Source organism: Chrysemys picta, chromosome 11 (assembly GCF_011386835.1).
Source record: "Chrysemys picta bellii isolate R12L10 chromosome 11, ASM1138683v2, whole genome shotgun sequence".
Lineage (NCBI taxonomy): Eukaryota > Metazoa > Chordata > Testudines > Emydidae > Chrysemys > Chrysemys picta.
In genome coordinates, this window is record NC_088801.1 from 50538288 (window position 1) to 50553393 (window position 15106).

Sequence of the window (15106 nt, forward strand, 5' to 3'; positions counted from 1 at the left end):
GGCATAATGGTACATTTTCATATTCTCACCCTCGCATGGCCACTTCTGAAAAGAACCTACTGTGTATTACAAAAGAGAGCATCCTGTCACTTCAGAGAAATCAGGTCATAAGATCGCTACTGTAAGAAACTATGCTAAATCACAGCTGTCAATATACTATCATTAAAGACAAGTTTGTCTCTGCCCACCCCAAACTATAAGGGAGCTCACATTCAGGTCCAGGTCAGATATGATTTTCATGAGAGAGGCCAACCTCTAACAAATATAATTATTTTTCTGGCTTCCTTACCCTTTCTCCAACAGGGCCTGGAGGACCTACTGACCCTGGATCACCACGAGGGCCTCTTTTCCCTTCTTCACCCACAGAGCCAATGGGACCCTGAGAACCATGTGGACCCTATTGAAAATATTTGCTTGTTTAGAATAAAGCAAATTAACCATTTTTAAGGCTCAATCAATCACTCTTTCTTCCAACATGAACCATAAACATTTTCCCAAACAAGAAAGAACAAAATTGGGTAGTTGGATTTTTTTTTTAATTTCTTTTAAAATCAGTTATAAAATGCAATTATTCCCATTCAGATTTTCCTTTTTCTATGTTTATCAACTAGTATTTCAACATGAAGTGATCCATAAATGGACGGTAATCCTAAAATTTGGCTCTACATTGTGCCTCACAATCATTTGACTCCTTGTATAGGATCCAATTTTGTAATTGTGGTATTTATTAATCGTTAGGCAAGTGGCATTAAGGAAATCGTTTTTTAATTATTTAAAGAACCTGTACGGTTATGGAATCCACTCTATACAGTAGTAAACTTAGGGCAACATTTTTTCTGTCTGATTCACACTGCAGATCTCTTCTTTGCAATCCATCTCTTCGGTGTAAATCCTGCACTGCTTCTGCACATGGAATCCTCATGCCATCTTCCCTGATGGACTTTGGCTCAGTGACATAAAGGCTCTGATTCTGACACAATTTTCATTCTTGACAGATGGAATTGAGTTTTACCAGCCCCACAGCTGACAGAAATTGTCAATGCCTCTCTCTAGAAGGACATTCTTCCAGACACCCTCAAAAAAATAATAAGTCCAGCCAGTGTTCAAGAAATCATTTGTCAACACTGATAGCTTTGCTGACTACTATCCTCTCTCTAATACTTTACTTGAGCAAGAATATTAAGAATGTATTGCCAAATCAGCTACGACTGATCCTGGCTCTGCTAAAGCTAATAATCTTTTCATTCAACCTTCATATGGCTCCGAGATGGTGCTGGCCATGTTGATGGATCGTCTTCTCATAGCTATGAATAGAGTCCAAACATCCATGCTAACACTATCAGGTCTACCAGCATCATTTGATATTGCTGATCAAAGAGTGCTGCTGACTCAGCAATAGGACCCTGATGGGTGGACAGAGCTGAAGCAAGCTAATTTTGTTCATTCCTCTTGAACATGTCAAATGCAATATTTATATTACAATATTGGAGTAGATTGTGAGATGCTGTGGTCTACGTTGCTACCACCTATGCTACATTCAGTTCTGTTCAACATATTTTTAATATCTTTCCTTAAAAAGTTTATTTCTCATATGGGACCAAAGCATGTTGTTAGAGCACAACCCTCTGTCCATGAGCACCTATGACCAGTGATTTCCTTATAAGACCAAGAAGTTGGAGCAGATCCATTCCATGGCTGCTAATAAAGCATCAGGGGATCCTGTATTTCTCTGTTGTGCTGTGGCCTTCTCAAACTTGAGTCCAGGGGATAACTGGCTGAAGGATTTACCTGGTCATGGATTCAAAGGACCTATCCTCCCCCTTATTCACAACAGAACCTGACCAGGGTGTTCCATGGCCATTACTTGCAGGTCAAAACCAACAATGAGAGGTAATACTAGATATGTCTCAAGGAATATAGTATTGTGCTCTGCACAACAATGCATGTATCATTCTTTGTTTTAATTTTGATTTGATTACAAAAAATGTAAAGACTTACTGGTTCCCCTTTGGGACCTGCTTCTCCTTTGAAACCTGGCACACCAGGGTCTCCCTGAAAACAAATACATTAATACCATTAATCTGCACAAACCATTCAACCATCCTTACCTGAGTTACCTACGTACAGTAGTTTCAAATGAAAAATGTGACAGTGCTTCTGCTAATCTAGTCTATAGATAGATTGTTCACACATGGTAACTCCAAATAGCTTCTGATCCTGATGTCCTTAATCAGTTCTCACTCAAGCACAAAGTCCATTGACTTCAGTAAGAATTTTTGCCTGAATAAAAACCTTAGAACTTGATCCAAGCACTGTAACTTATTTTCTTGTCTAGTTTAGTAACCATCTCGGGCACATTATGGCCAACAGCTGACATACAGAAGCCCAAAGAGCCAATCCCATATACTGCAGATTTCTGACATTTTGTAAATGACTATCTGTTTCATTGTGTAATTATATTCAGTGGGGTTACAACTGGTTTATTCCAAAATTGCTCAGCTAATAATGCTGTGAAAGAGTATATGATGAAGATTAAACAAACCAGATTGCTAATGGTTAATTTGCAGAAGATTTCAGAGATAAAGGATTTTTATAAAAGCATTAAGCATTTAAGCACAATTACTTCTTGAATAATTTTGGACTACGTTTGGCATCAGAAAACTACTCCCTTCTATGAGACTAACTACTGTAACATTTTAATACATTTATGATAGTTTATGCTTTCTGTAAATATGTCTGTTTCTCTGTAATTACATACACAAAATACTAATTAAGGCTCTGATTCTACAGGTGACTCCAAGCAGGTAGGCACACAGGCCAGTGACCACTGAAGCCAGTGAGGCTTTGTGCACAGGTCTCTGCCTCTCTGCAGTCAAATTCAAGACTGGGGCCTAAGAAAGAAAATTCTGTATTTCAAAATACACATAAGGAATTAATGAGAACCAAGTCTTGGTATATTCACTCCTATTCAGCATGTAGTGAGGTGGCTGCCCCACTCCCGCAGAAAAGGGGTTAAAAGCAGCCCTGGAGAGGGATTAAGAATAGCTAGGGTAAGCTGACTGAGTAGCTGACCACAGCTGTGGCCAGCTCAATCAGGGACCAGCTGGTCCTTATAAGAGGGCTGCGGGCCAGAAGCTGGAAGACTCTCTCTCTAGCTTCTGAGGGAGAAGGACCGGGCTACTTGGGAGCTGAGAAGGGTACCTGTGGTGGAGCAGTGTTGGGGAAGGGCAGAGGGAGCTGGGGAACTCCACCCTGGTAAAACCCCAGGCTGCAGGCCTTGCTAAAAGGCCCCAAAAAGGTACTGGGGCTGCAGGGGGGCAGCCCAGAGATAGGACCTACTGCCTTTGCCTAACTCCCTTGCCGATGATGAGTGGTTTACAGACTGTAGTCCGCCCCAGGGAGCAGGGGCTAGATGATGACTGGCAGTAGCCACTGAGGCAAGGTGGGGATAGAGGGTTGGGGGTTCCCCTGGGTGGGGAGACCCAGATTGTGGGTTACTGCTGGGGCAGAACCCTGACGTAGAAGGGCACCAGGGTCTGGGAGGGTGCCAGTGGCAGGCAAGACACCAGCCTGCGGAGGGTGCTCTGGGCTGGAAGAGCTAATTCCCAGGATGACCAGCAGGAGGCACCACACCAGTGAGTCTCAACCTCGTTACACAGCAGTCTACTGATTTCATCTTATTGCTTGGAAATGAAGAAGTCCCATTGCTAATCACTACATTCGCTTTCCTTAGCTACATCGTTGCTAAATACTGTCATTTCAATGGTGACAAAGAAATTATTACCGCTTGGCCTCGGATGCCGGGAGGACCAGTACTGCCTTGAGGTCCTGGAGAACCAGGTGGACCTGCTAAGCCAGGTGGGCCAGAAGTACCTGGAGATCCCTACAAAAGAGACATCAGTGTGATAAGAGATGCCGCATGAAACGCTGAAATTAACAAAGGAATCCATCACCAAAATTCCTTATACAGTTGATTTGACTACTTACTGTTGGGCCTTTAGCACCAGGAGACCCGTCTGTCCCTACAGTTCCCTAAAAATAGCATACAAATCATTATAACAAATTCTAATGAGCGTATCAACGGAGGAATGAAAATATATTGTCAGACATGTATTTGTGCCTCCTCTCAGGAGCAGAAAATAAAGGCTAGTATGTAGACCCTGCAAAAGTTCACTATTTGACCCTGATTCTGCAAACACATGTGTGCTTAATTTTAAGCATGAAAGTCCAGCTGGAGCATAAGTGCTTAAAGGGTCACAGTTTCCATCAGCATGTGTAACATTTAATTTGCAAAAACAACAAGGAGTCCGGGGGCACTTTGAAGACTAACAGATTTATTTGTGCATAAGCTTTTGTGGGTAAAAAAACTTCTGTTGCATCTGAAGAAGTGGATTTTTTACCCACGAAAGCTTATGCACAAATAAATCCGTTAGTCTTTAAGGTGACACCGGATTCCTAGTTGTTGTTTTTGTGGATACAGACTAACACAGCTACCCCCTGATATTTAATTTGCAAGTGTTTAGTCATGTATCTAAACGATATTTTAAATACAAATAATGTGACGACAAAGATTTCCTTTCTAAAAATACTTTTGGGACTCTCCCAATAGTAAGGTACCACTGGATTTGGGTAGATAGTGTGCAGGCAGTCAATGGAACAAGCATCCAAAGTCTGAACTTACAGGAAGTCCTTGTGACCCTGCTGGACCTGATGGCCCTGTTTCACCCCTTTGTCCCTGAGGACCTTCTGGGCCACGTGCACCCGTTGGACCTGCTTCACCCTAATGTTTCACAAGAGAAAACAATCAGTTATTGAATTATTTTTTTAAAAGCAGCACATAATAATTAACAGGGAATAGTGCATGGAATAGATAACAATGGAATCTAAGCTTCCATATACTTCAATATTAGGAAAAGGTACTGCACATATAAGAACCTAATTCTGCCTGGATTTATAGCATTGAAACTGAAACCACAATTTGCCCCCTAGTCTATACATATACAAAGCACCTTTCTTTTAGAGGAGAAACAGCATGGTAGCCAGTATAATTTATCCAAAACACACCACCAATATATTACGGGAGAAAAGCACAACAGTAAGAAACCCATACAAAAAAACTCTGTCAATATTGGTCCATCTTATAGTCTTTGTTTGCATTGTTTGCAGCTGAGACTTGAAACTTTATGTAAATTAGAATTGATAAGAAGAAATGTTTCTTCTCACAGTATAAACTAACCCATGGACCTCACTGCTACAGGACTGTATTGATACGAACACTTAATATTAAAAAAGAATTAAACACAGGAATATGGTAGGCACTGGTTGTGCTTGCTATAGTCAAAAGTGGTCAGATATATTATGCAGTAATGACCACTATCAGAAAAAAGCTGCGAGACTAGATGGACCACTGATCTATTCTGGTATGGCAATTCACTCTGGTATGTCCTCAGTTTTATCCTTATGTGGACCAACTGCCTTTTTGAACTGATGCTACACTAAAACTGTATCTTCAAGACTGAAGGGCAGATCCTCAGCATGTGTAAATCTGCATAGCTTCATTGAGCTCAATGCAGCTTTACCAATTTATACAACCTGAAGGTCCAATCCTGAAAGTAGTTCCTCCGTTTAAAAAAAAAATCCATTGCTTCTTCCCTTGTCAGCTCTTTCAAACATTTATTTAGATGCTTTGTTTTGTTTAGCCATTGCTCTATTTTTTCTGCCATGCATTAAAAGGATTATAATTTAGTCTGATACATTACACATATGGCTGTATTAGCCTTGTTTCCAGAGAATTTTTTTGTGAATGTTGCCAACTGTATAAACAACATATAACATCTGCTGAGCTTGGCTACCTAGCTAATAGAGAGAGATGTTTTTACTGTATAATAATTTGCCTACCACTTGTGGGGATTCAGCATATAGGAGAGGAGCAGTTCTGGGGGAAAGGAAGATGAGGAGACTGCATGAGTCTGGGTCTTCTTCAAACCCATGGCTAGGGGCAAAATATTGAGAAGTTCCTTGAATGCTGCCAAGCAAGCTCACATACAGGGCTGGAGGCTCAGACAGTTATCCACTGACCCAAACCTCCCTTTTCCGCTCAGCCATCAGAGCAAACGCAGCCCAGCACGACAAAGACTACAATGGACATCTTGAGAAGCATGACAATAACTAAGATGGAAAGAAAACAAATCCAGAAAAAGAGTTAAAAAAAACCTTAAAACAATGAAGAAAAACTCAGAAATGAAGAAACAAGCACAGAAGAGGGGGAAGAGAAAAAAGAGAAGGATGAGGTGAGGAAGAGAAAAAGAAATAAAGAGAGTCAGAAATTGAACAGGAAAAAAACTAGTGAGATGGTAGCAATTGTGTCCGAGCATGATGTGAATTTCCATTGGAGCAGGAGATGACCATCCATCGATCCTATGCAAAAGTTGTGAGGACGACTTCAACACAGAACCCCTGGTGCGTCATGGCCCACCAAAATATTTATTACAATTTTAGTTTTACATTTCTGCTAGAACTTTTAGATGTGAATTATGAAGTTTTACATAGCCTTTTAGTTTTCCATGACACAATGTTTTAGCACTTCATACAGGAGGATTTAAATGCCATTTGGTGAGTGCATATAAGGAATTAAATACCTTGCCATTCTTTGAGACTATAATTTGAATAGTTTAATAAAATAGGGGAGGTTCCAGCTCTAAAGGTATTGTATTAAGGGATAGATTTTCTGTTCATGTACAGGATTAATTTCTAGTGGTGACAGGTAATGAGACATTGACCTTAAAGTGAATTTGCCATTGTGAGGTCCCATGTTTATTGTCTCTCAATGATTTTCATATCAAATGTACTCGCTTTACATGTAAAAAATGTGTTTTGTTTTTTCTGACAGTGCCTCAAATTCAGCCTGGGATCTGAGAGTTAAGCTGAATTATTTCTGGCTTATGCATCATCACCAGCAATTATCTGCAGGCTATATTCTTCTCTCAGTTATAGCTGCAGAACTCCACTGTAAGAAAACATCTCAGGTATTCCCTTCACTATACCCTGCCTTCCACAAAAACTCACAAAGCAGATTGATTAGATTTGCTGGGGTAGGTTCTCAGATAAATGCAGGATCTCATAGCCTAAATTCCCTGTAAGCTGCCCCTCCCACAGTCCCAACCTAGCCCAGCCCCCCAACCTGCCAGGGGAGGGGTGCCTATCCTGCGGCCCCAGCCCAGGAGCTACTGCGGGGAGAGAGAGCTGGGGGGACTCCTATCTCCTCGCTGTAGCCCCAGAGCACCCTCCTGCACCCCAAACTCTTCATCCCCGCTCTCCCCAGAGCCCGCACCCCAACCAGGAGCCCCTGCACCTCAACCCTCTGTCCCAGCCCTGAGCCCTCTCCCACACTCCAAACTCCTCGGCTCCACCCCCACAACGTGAATTTTGTTATGTGCACCAATATGGACACCAATGTGTCACACATCACCTCCATATTGGTGCACATAACAAAATTCATTCCACACAGGGGTGGGAAAAATTAGAGGGGACAGTGCTTATAGCCCCTCCTAAACAATCATAATCCAGCTTAGTTTTGGGCAATGCAATTAGTCATTACTGTGGCTGTAAGAGCTCTCTGAGTAAGGAAACTGAGTCTCCCATTTCCATTTAGGCTGAGCTGGAGGAGGAGTACAGGGCCATTCCGTCTCTCCTCCTCCTGCAGCAAGATTTTACCTTCCACCCACCCCTACCGATGGTGGAGCTTAGGGAAGTCATTGATCCTTTTCTTTAGGATACTGTAGTGGCATTCAGTTGCTGATTGTAGGAGTCACAATTTGCCTTCAATCTGCCGGAGTCACAATCTACCTTCCAATCTGCTTCTGTGGCAACACAGCAACATTGTACCCCTCAACCAGGCTCATGGCAAACCCATGAGTTAGTCCTACATTACTAATTTATCTCCTACATATTCCTTTTGCAAAGTTCATATGAAAAACATATAGAAATTCCTTGAAACCTCAAGTCACCAGTCAGAGCTGAATCATGACCAACATATTAAAATTTCTACTGTATCTAAATGTCATGCCACCAGCAGATTATAAATGATATGGAAAACAGAACAAGCACCACTAGGATAAGAAGAGAATAAGCAAAAATGAGGTTTAAAAAACCCCCTAAACAATCTAAAGTAAATGCTGATTTTTATTATTACGTTAATACTCTGATGGTAATCTAAATATGTATGTTGTCCAAAATATAAGGATTACCAGAAAATTGTCACTCTTAACAAATGGAAGTTAAGAAAAATTTTAATCTGTTCCCATTCTTTGAACCAAAACACCTCTTTTATAGAGTCTTAAAGGATGTTTGAGGTGGTGTGTGGGAAAAAGAGATAAGGCCAACCTTACACAACTGCTTTACAACCTCTTCTGTTTAGATCATTTGTTCATTATTCTATGGCACGGTAACCTAGGTGCATTGCCAATTCACATTAAAACTGCTATTTCCTGCAGCTGTCTAAGTTTCCTGGGGGATGGATCTACAGATCCAACTCTATCAAGCTAGTTGATTTCACAACCTTATGGTTTAACATAATATTCTCATTAAGAAGAGCTCTGTGTAGCTCGAAAGCTTGTCTCTTTCACCAACAGAAGTTGGTCAAATAAAAGATGTTGCCTCACCCATCTGGTCTCTCTAAGGGTTGCTTCAGCAGTTAAACCCATTTTTCCCACTTATCTTTGAGTTTCTCACCTATAACCATGGCCATATTCTGTCAAAGCCTACTGCTTCATCACAGCTGTTGTTTCTAGCTTCTATCTCCAGGTGTTAATTAAAAGTGAAATGCACAGTCACCTCTTTTCATTTGTGAAGATGAATTCCACATGTTCAAGGTGGTCTCTTTAAATGTGGGCATATCAAGATCTAATTAATAGGGTTAAACCGACTAAAACAAATCAGCTTTTCTTACCTTTACACCAGGAGGACCCGGAAAACCAGGAGAACCAGTTATACCAAGTGGTCCCTATAAAAAACAAATAAAGTACATTTATTTAAGAGGTGATATTTCCAAAGTCAGTATCACAAAACTAGTGGCCTAAACACTGATGAAGGCCTATGCAAATGGAGTTCCTGGATTTAAATGCAATGCCAGTTAGAAAACATATTGCCTCATAAAAAAAGGGAAACCAGTTCTATAAATATTGTAGATGACATAAGTGTTATGAACTGAATACCACTTATAAATGTAATGTTTTAATTAAGTAAATGATACTCAGACTGCGGTTTGCGAGCCGCAAGTGGCTCTTTAATGGATCTCCTTACAGCACATGATATTAGAACACTGTGTGATTTAATTATTAACCAATCTAAGTTTTTAACCAATCAGGATGCTTTTATGATGTTATTAACCAATTATAGTTAATATTTAGTCAGTCATTTTGCTACTCTGGCTCTTTTGGGTAAAGTTGATCGCTAATTCGGCTCCTGAACCACTGAGGTCTGAGTACCACTGAATTAAGTACTTTTTTACTGACGTTATCAATGTTACAGATCTTGGTTCATCTGCCAACCTCCAAACAGTAATCAATATAGTTTTTAATTATAATATTTTTGAGTTTCAGTTTTCATTACAAATATACTATTTCCTCTTCATTTTGCTCAAGCTACTGTTAAAAGGTACTAAAAAGATAAGATAATCAAAAAATCACTGATTTTCCACTCAAACTTTCTATCTGTAAAATCTGCATATTGTGCTACAGATGATGTTGTATCAGACAATATTACAAATAGCTAAACAAAACTTAGATAAATATACTAATCAAAGATTAAATCTATTTTATAACAATGCGCCCCATCAGACATGTCAACAAAACTATTCAGCCAGTGAAGTTCAGATGTTATATATCATTAATAGAGCATTGTATCTTAATTATAGTCTGATTTAGTACTAAGTTAATAATTGTATCAGAATCTCTGTCAATCATGATTAAGGATATGATTTGGTCACAGATTCTGTGACTTTAACAGATCTCCGTGACTTCCTCGGCTTCAGCTCCAGCCTCACATGTGATGTGGCTCTGACTTCAGCCTGGCGCATGGCAGGGCTCCAGCTGTCAGCCCAACACACAGCAGGGATCAGGCTTCTGTGATTTATAGTTTATTGTCCATGTCCTGTCTGTGACTTTTACTAAAAATACCTGTGACAAAATCTTAGCCTTAATCATGATACCCAGAATCACTCAAATCACAAGCCCTTTATGATCAATAACTCCAATACTCCTGCATTCTCTATATAGGGGATAACCCCTTTAGAACTCAGATTGTGCAAATTGGGCCCTATATTGCTCTTAATCTGTTCATGCAAATCCAAATGTTTCCAAAAAATATCCTAATTATGTTAACAGTCATCAAAACACTGAAGAAATCCCACTCTTGCCTGTGAGAGTTCTGTGTGAAGATCAACAGAGGTATATGGTCCAAAATGAGTAAGACAGTTGACACAGTTGCATCCAAAGTAACAGTATAATGTAGAGTCAACCAAGTGGTAAACTAATACTGCTTTTTTGTTGCTATTGTGCTGGGTGGGCTAAACAGATGTGATATACACTCCTCCTTCTATATTATATAGTCTTTGGATAGCTGTATACAGGGGTCATAAATACTGAGTACAGCTGTGTATTCCCAAATGATTTCCCTTTCTTTGTCTTTGGCTGGATTTTCACCCTCTTTGGGGAACATGATGTATACCGAGAAAGAATGTTTTATATAACAAAGCTTCTACTGACAAACTCAGTAAGAACAATCTGTTCCAAAGACTATTAATTATGGAGAACATTTCTGCCAGCGACCTTGTAGTGAATTGCTAAAGCACTGCTGTAACAGCTCATTTAATATATTTATGAAAAAGCTACATCCCAATTTATTGGGTCATGAACACTTATCTGCCAAATCTCGCTCGTTTCAATGATAATTTTAGCATTACGACATATTTCTTTGTACTTACCCAATTCATCATATATTTGGATAGCACTTTCTCCAGAGAGATCATGTTTAACCATTCTGCATCTCCCTGTGAGATTGCTAGGGAATGTACCACATATGCTAGCCAACCAGATGTCATGCCCAGTGGGTTTGAGCTCAGGTTGGGAATCCATTGAAATATTTATACTTCATCTAGAATTTCTGAATTGCTTTGAGATTCAATTTTTTTCTGTTATAGAATTGTTTTAAAATAATGAAACATCTTGTAAATATTTTATATTTAAAGTACTGTAATAGTTGTGGTCACCCTTCTCTGTAGGATGTACCAGATAACTCAATTTGGCAGCTATCTACACTCTCAGCTTGAACTTCTATCATAGTTAATTATTGGTTAATGGAGTTTACAAAAGTACAGTCTATTTTGTAACACATGGACAAATACCGTTTCCTCACTGCAGCATGCTGGGATTCCCTCCGAGACCTTTTGCACTTGGCATATCCAGAACACCTCATCCAGTTCTGGGAGAACATCTTATCCAGTTCTCACGAATGCAAAAACTTGGTTCAAACACGGACTCGTCACAGAGGTTTCTTCATATGATGTCATAAAGCTACACCTCAGGTGATCAGGCTCAGATGTAGGGGGTTAGGCTAGAGTGCTCCACATCTCCAACATACATAATCATGAATCAGCTTATGTACATGCTCAAACTTAATACTATAGGTTAAAATGCTGTATCACATACTTTATGATTGGCCTACTAATTTTTGTAACCAATCCCTGTACAGATCCTGAACTGTCCATGAGCTGTAAGCAAAGCTGTGGCTGCAAGCTTATCACACATTACTCTTCTCACTATTTCTTAATCTACAAACTGAATGTTATTTACAAGGCCACTTGTGAGTTTATGCTTCGTCCATTGTTAATCTCAGCTTCCTTACTTCTTTTCCTTACTTCTTCTTGCATTGTTCATGCAAGGCCTACACAGTATCATTAGGGAAGAAAGACTATGTACTTAAACTGTGAAAATTTTAACTTTGGACTAGTGTGCCTCAGACTGAATGAAGATTCAACATACAGGCTATCACATTTTGTATCAATAGGCAATTACTTTGGCAGATATTTTTGTCAAGTGACAAGCGCAAAAAAAAAAGAATAAAGTGTATTTCTAGGGGAAATCTGTCAAACATTAATAGTGAGGAAGTATAAATGAGTAAATAGTACTATAGGCCCTAAAATTGAAAACAATTATGCATGTGGTTAACTTTACACATACGAGTAATCCCACTGACTTCTAGATGTTCTTCAGTGCGGTACTCAGATGCATTAAGTTAAACATTTGTGCATAGGTGTTTGTAGGACTGGGACCAGAGTCACTTGTTATATGAAAATCCTTAGTTTTAACTGCCACACTAACCTTTTAATATATTTAAACTGTATTTTCTTTATCTGAAAACTTTTTACAATACCTGTTCTGTATAACAAAACTACTTGTAAATCATGTATTGAAAAGCATTATTATTTTAATTTTTGATAAACTTCCATATAAGCGATGTGAGTATTTTGTAATAAATTGATCTCTCAAGGAGGCACTATATCAGCTTGTAATGCATTTATGTATGTGTTTCTGGTTCATCAGCTCAGTGTATGACTTCTTCTAAAAAAAGGGCTTACATATCCTTATAAGTTTTGAAAATATATAGTCCCTTCTTACTGAGACTTCTTACTGAGAACTGGTATAACTTCCTTTGACATCTTTATTTGCGAAGAAAGACAACTTTTTATTAATGATTCTTTATTATAATACTTATTTCTAAAATGCTTAACCTTTTTGCATCTAGGTTCCATTGCATTAATGTAGCAGTACATCAGTTCCCTGAGAGAAGATTAACATAGCACCAGCCTACTCCTTACTTAAAATCACTTACTTGAGAGGAAGCAAAATCTTAGTGGTTTATTTCTCAGAGCACACATCTCCACAGTTGTGATTAATAATTTTGTGGCAGTATCAGGAATCATGCACAGATATTTAGGATTTGCCTTCAGTTTCCAGACTAAAAAATGGCAACAGTTACTCATCCTTCTGGTTACAGAATGTCTGAAGGTAAAGGAAGATCACAACGCTGGGAACAAGGAAAGGAACTTACCACTGGCCCAGGCTTCCCTGGCATACCATGCGAACCCCGTCCACCCTAGACATAAAGATAGACAAGACACAGTACATTTATAGGAATTCTTATTAAACTCTGCCCTTGAATATTAGTGATTGTAAAAGGAGCCAATTTACAACTGTCTTTAAATTATACCAGTCCATAAATCCATCACAGAATGGACATGGAAGAGTTTTAGAGTGAAATCACAGCCTGTTGAAGTCAACGGGACTTTTGCTAGTGATTTCAATGGGCCCAGGAGTTCATGTTTGTTACTGTGAAGAGTAGTACACACTAGATCAGTGATTCTCAACCCGCGGGATGCTTGCAGCCCAATGAGCACACAGTTGCGGCCCATGTGACAGCCTCAGCGCCATACAGGGTAGTTTATATAGTGTGTGGATGCGTCCCACATAACACATTGAGAGCTGTATATGTGGCCCAAAATGGTAAACAGATTGAGAACCACTGCACTAGACTCATAAGTGCCATGAGTAGAGATGTGAAAAAAAATTGAAATAAAATGTAAAACTACAGAAATGAAGGGTTTGCATTTCTTTTCAGAGATGATCCCATATCATGAAATACTTAAGAAAGTTCACTTTTTTGTTTTTAGTGAGACCATTTTTTTCTATTTTGAAGTAAAAGGTTATTTTTGAAATTTTCATTTTAAAGGTTTTTTCCCCACTGAAAATCAATTTCCATCAGAAACATATATAATTTCAAAGTTTGCAAGTTTTTGTGAAAATGGCTTTTTCACAGAAATTTTACAAACAAAAAATGTAATTTCTGGCTCACAAAACTGATGAAAAACATTGTGAACATATTTAACAATTTTGTACAGTTCTGCTCAGAGTCACCCCCTGCATCCAGTTTATTCTTGGCACCTATGTTAATAAAATATTGCAATTAATGTCTAACTTACAGATGTTATTGCTTTTTAAAATTTAAATTAAGGCTCTGATCCTGCAAATCTCTACTCAGTTCTTGCAGTAGCCTTGGACTATAAAGGGACTACTTGTGATTGGGTGGGTAAATGTGAGCATGAGAGTGAGTAAATTACTCACTCAGTAGTAAATTTTTTGCAAGCTCAAAACTTGAAAAAAGAAATATGACTGTAATTTAGATAAAACAAGTAAAGCACAGTAGTAGGGCTAACAGACAGCAACAAAACCTCAAATCCACTTACAGGAGCACCTTGTGGTCCAATTCGCCCTCTTTCTCCTGACATTCCTCTAGGACCCTATGGAAAGAGAACAGAAAAATGCTTTAATTGAATATTCATTCTGTGAGGATAATAAGAAGTGGAATGCAGGAGTTCACTGTTGGTTTTTTTTTTTTTTTCAGAATAACCATAGTATAGAGCATTTTTTCAGTTTTCTTTTAATCACCTCTGATTTTTCTTTTTTCTTTCAATAAAAACTTTTCATTGCACTCCTACTCCAGGAATTATAGCGTAATGAAGTCTGACCTGACAAGCCTTACTCACAAGAAGAATCCCACTGGATTCAGTCTTGCTCCCACTGATGAAATTTGGTGCCAAACATTTCAAAGACAGCATGATTAGGCTCACTGTTTTTAATGAGAATACAAGAATGACTAAGAACTACTCATGTGACTAAGTGTTACAGGATCAGGCCACTGTTTTTTCTGCTAGTGATTACGCTGGTCTATGGGGCCCATAAAGTTGAAGCAAATCTATGTCCTCGGTCAGCCTTACAAGTTTTGCCCCAGGGAACTGAACTGCTCTGTAATTTCTCTTTTTCCATTTGTAGCTGTATTTCAAAATTCAGCCACACAAAGACTAAATTCCCTACATACTCACTAAGGGTCAATAACTCAATCCCATTTTACTATTGCTGATTTGCTAATTGAGATCCATTTCAGAGATATTACATTCTGCAGGACACAGGATAACACATCAAAACCAGATGGCTTTATCTCCACTAATGTTTATAGTTTTACAGATGCTCTAAATACCAGCTAAGTAAAAGCA

The 15106-nt window shown here is 39.0% G+C and overlaps 1 protein-coding gene across 4 annotated transcripts in view; it reads right to left on the reverse strand.

Moving 5' to 3' along the window:
* The window catches only part of COL5A2 (collagen type V alpha 2 chain), a 179995-nt gene that overhangs the window by 39085 nt on the left and 125804 nt on the right, over nt 1-15106 (reverse strand). For all 4 annotated transcript variants that reach the window (XM_065561993.1, XM_065561994.1, XM_065561992.1 and 1 more), the window contains 8 exons: nt 14300-14353; nt 13108-13152; nt 8948-9001; nt 4682-4780; nt 3988-4032; nt 3785-3883; nt 1999-2052; nt 290-397 (listed from right to left, as the gene is read on the reverse strand). In XM_065561993.1, coding sequence (XP_065418065.1) covers nt 290-397; nt 1999-2052; nt 3785-3883; nt 3988-4032; nt 4682-4780; nt 8948-9001; nt 13108-13152; nt 14300-14353 — 558 coding nt within the window. The remainder of the gene's footprint in view (nt 1-289; nt 398-1998; nt 2053-3784; nt 3884-3987; nt 4033-4681; nt 4781-8947; nt 9002-13107; nt 13153-14299; nt 14354-15106) is intronic.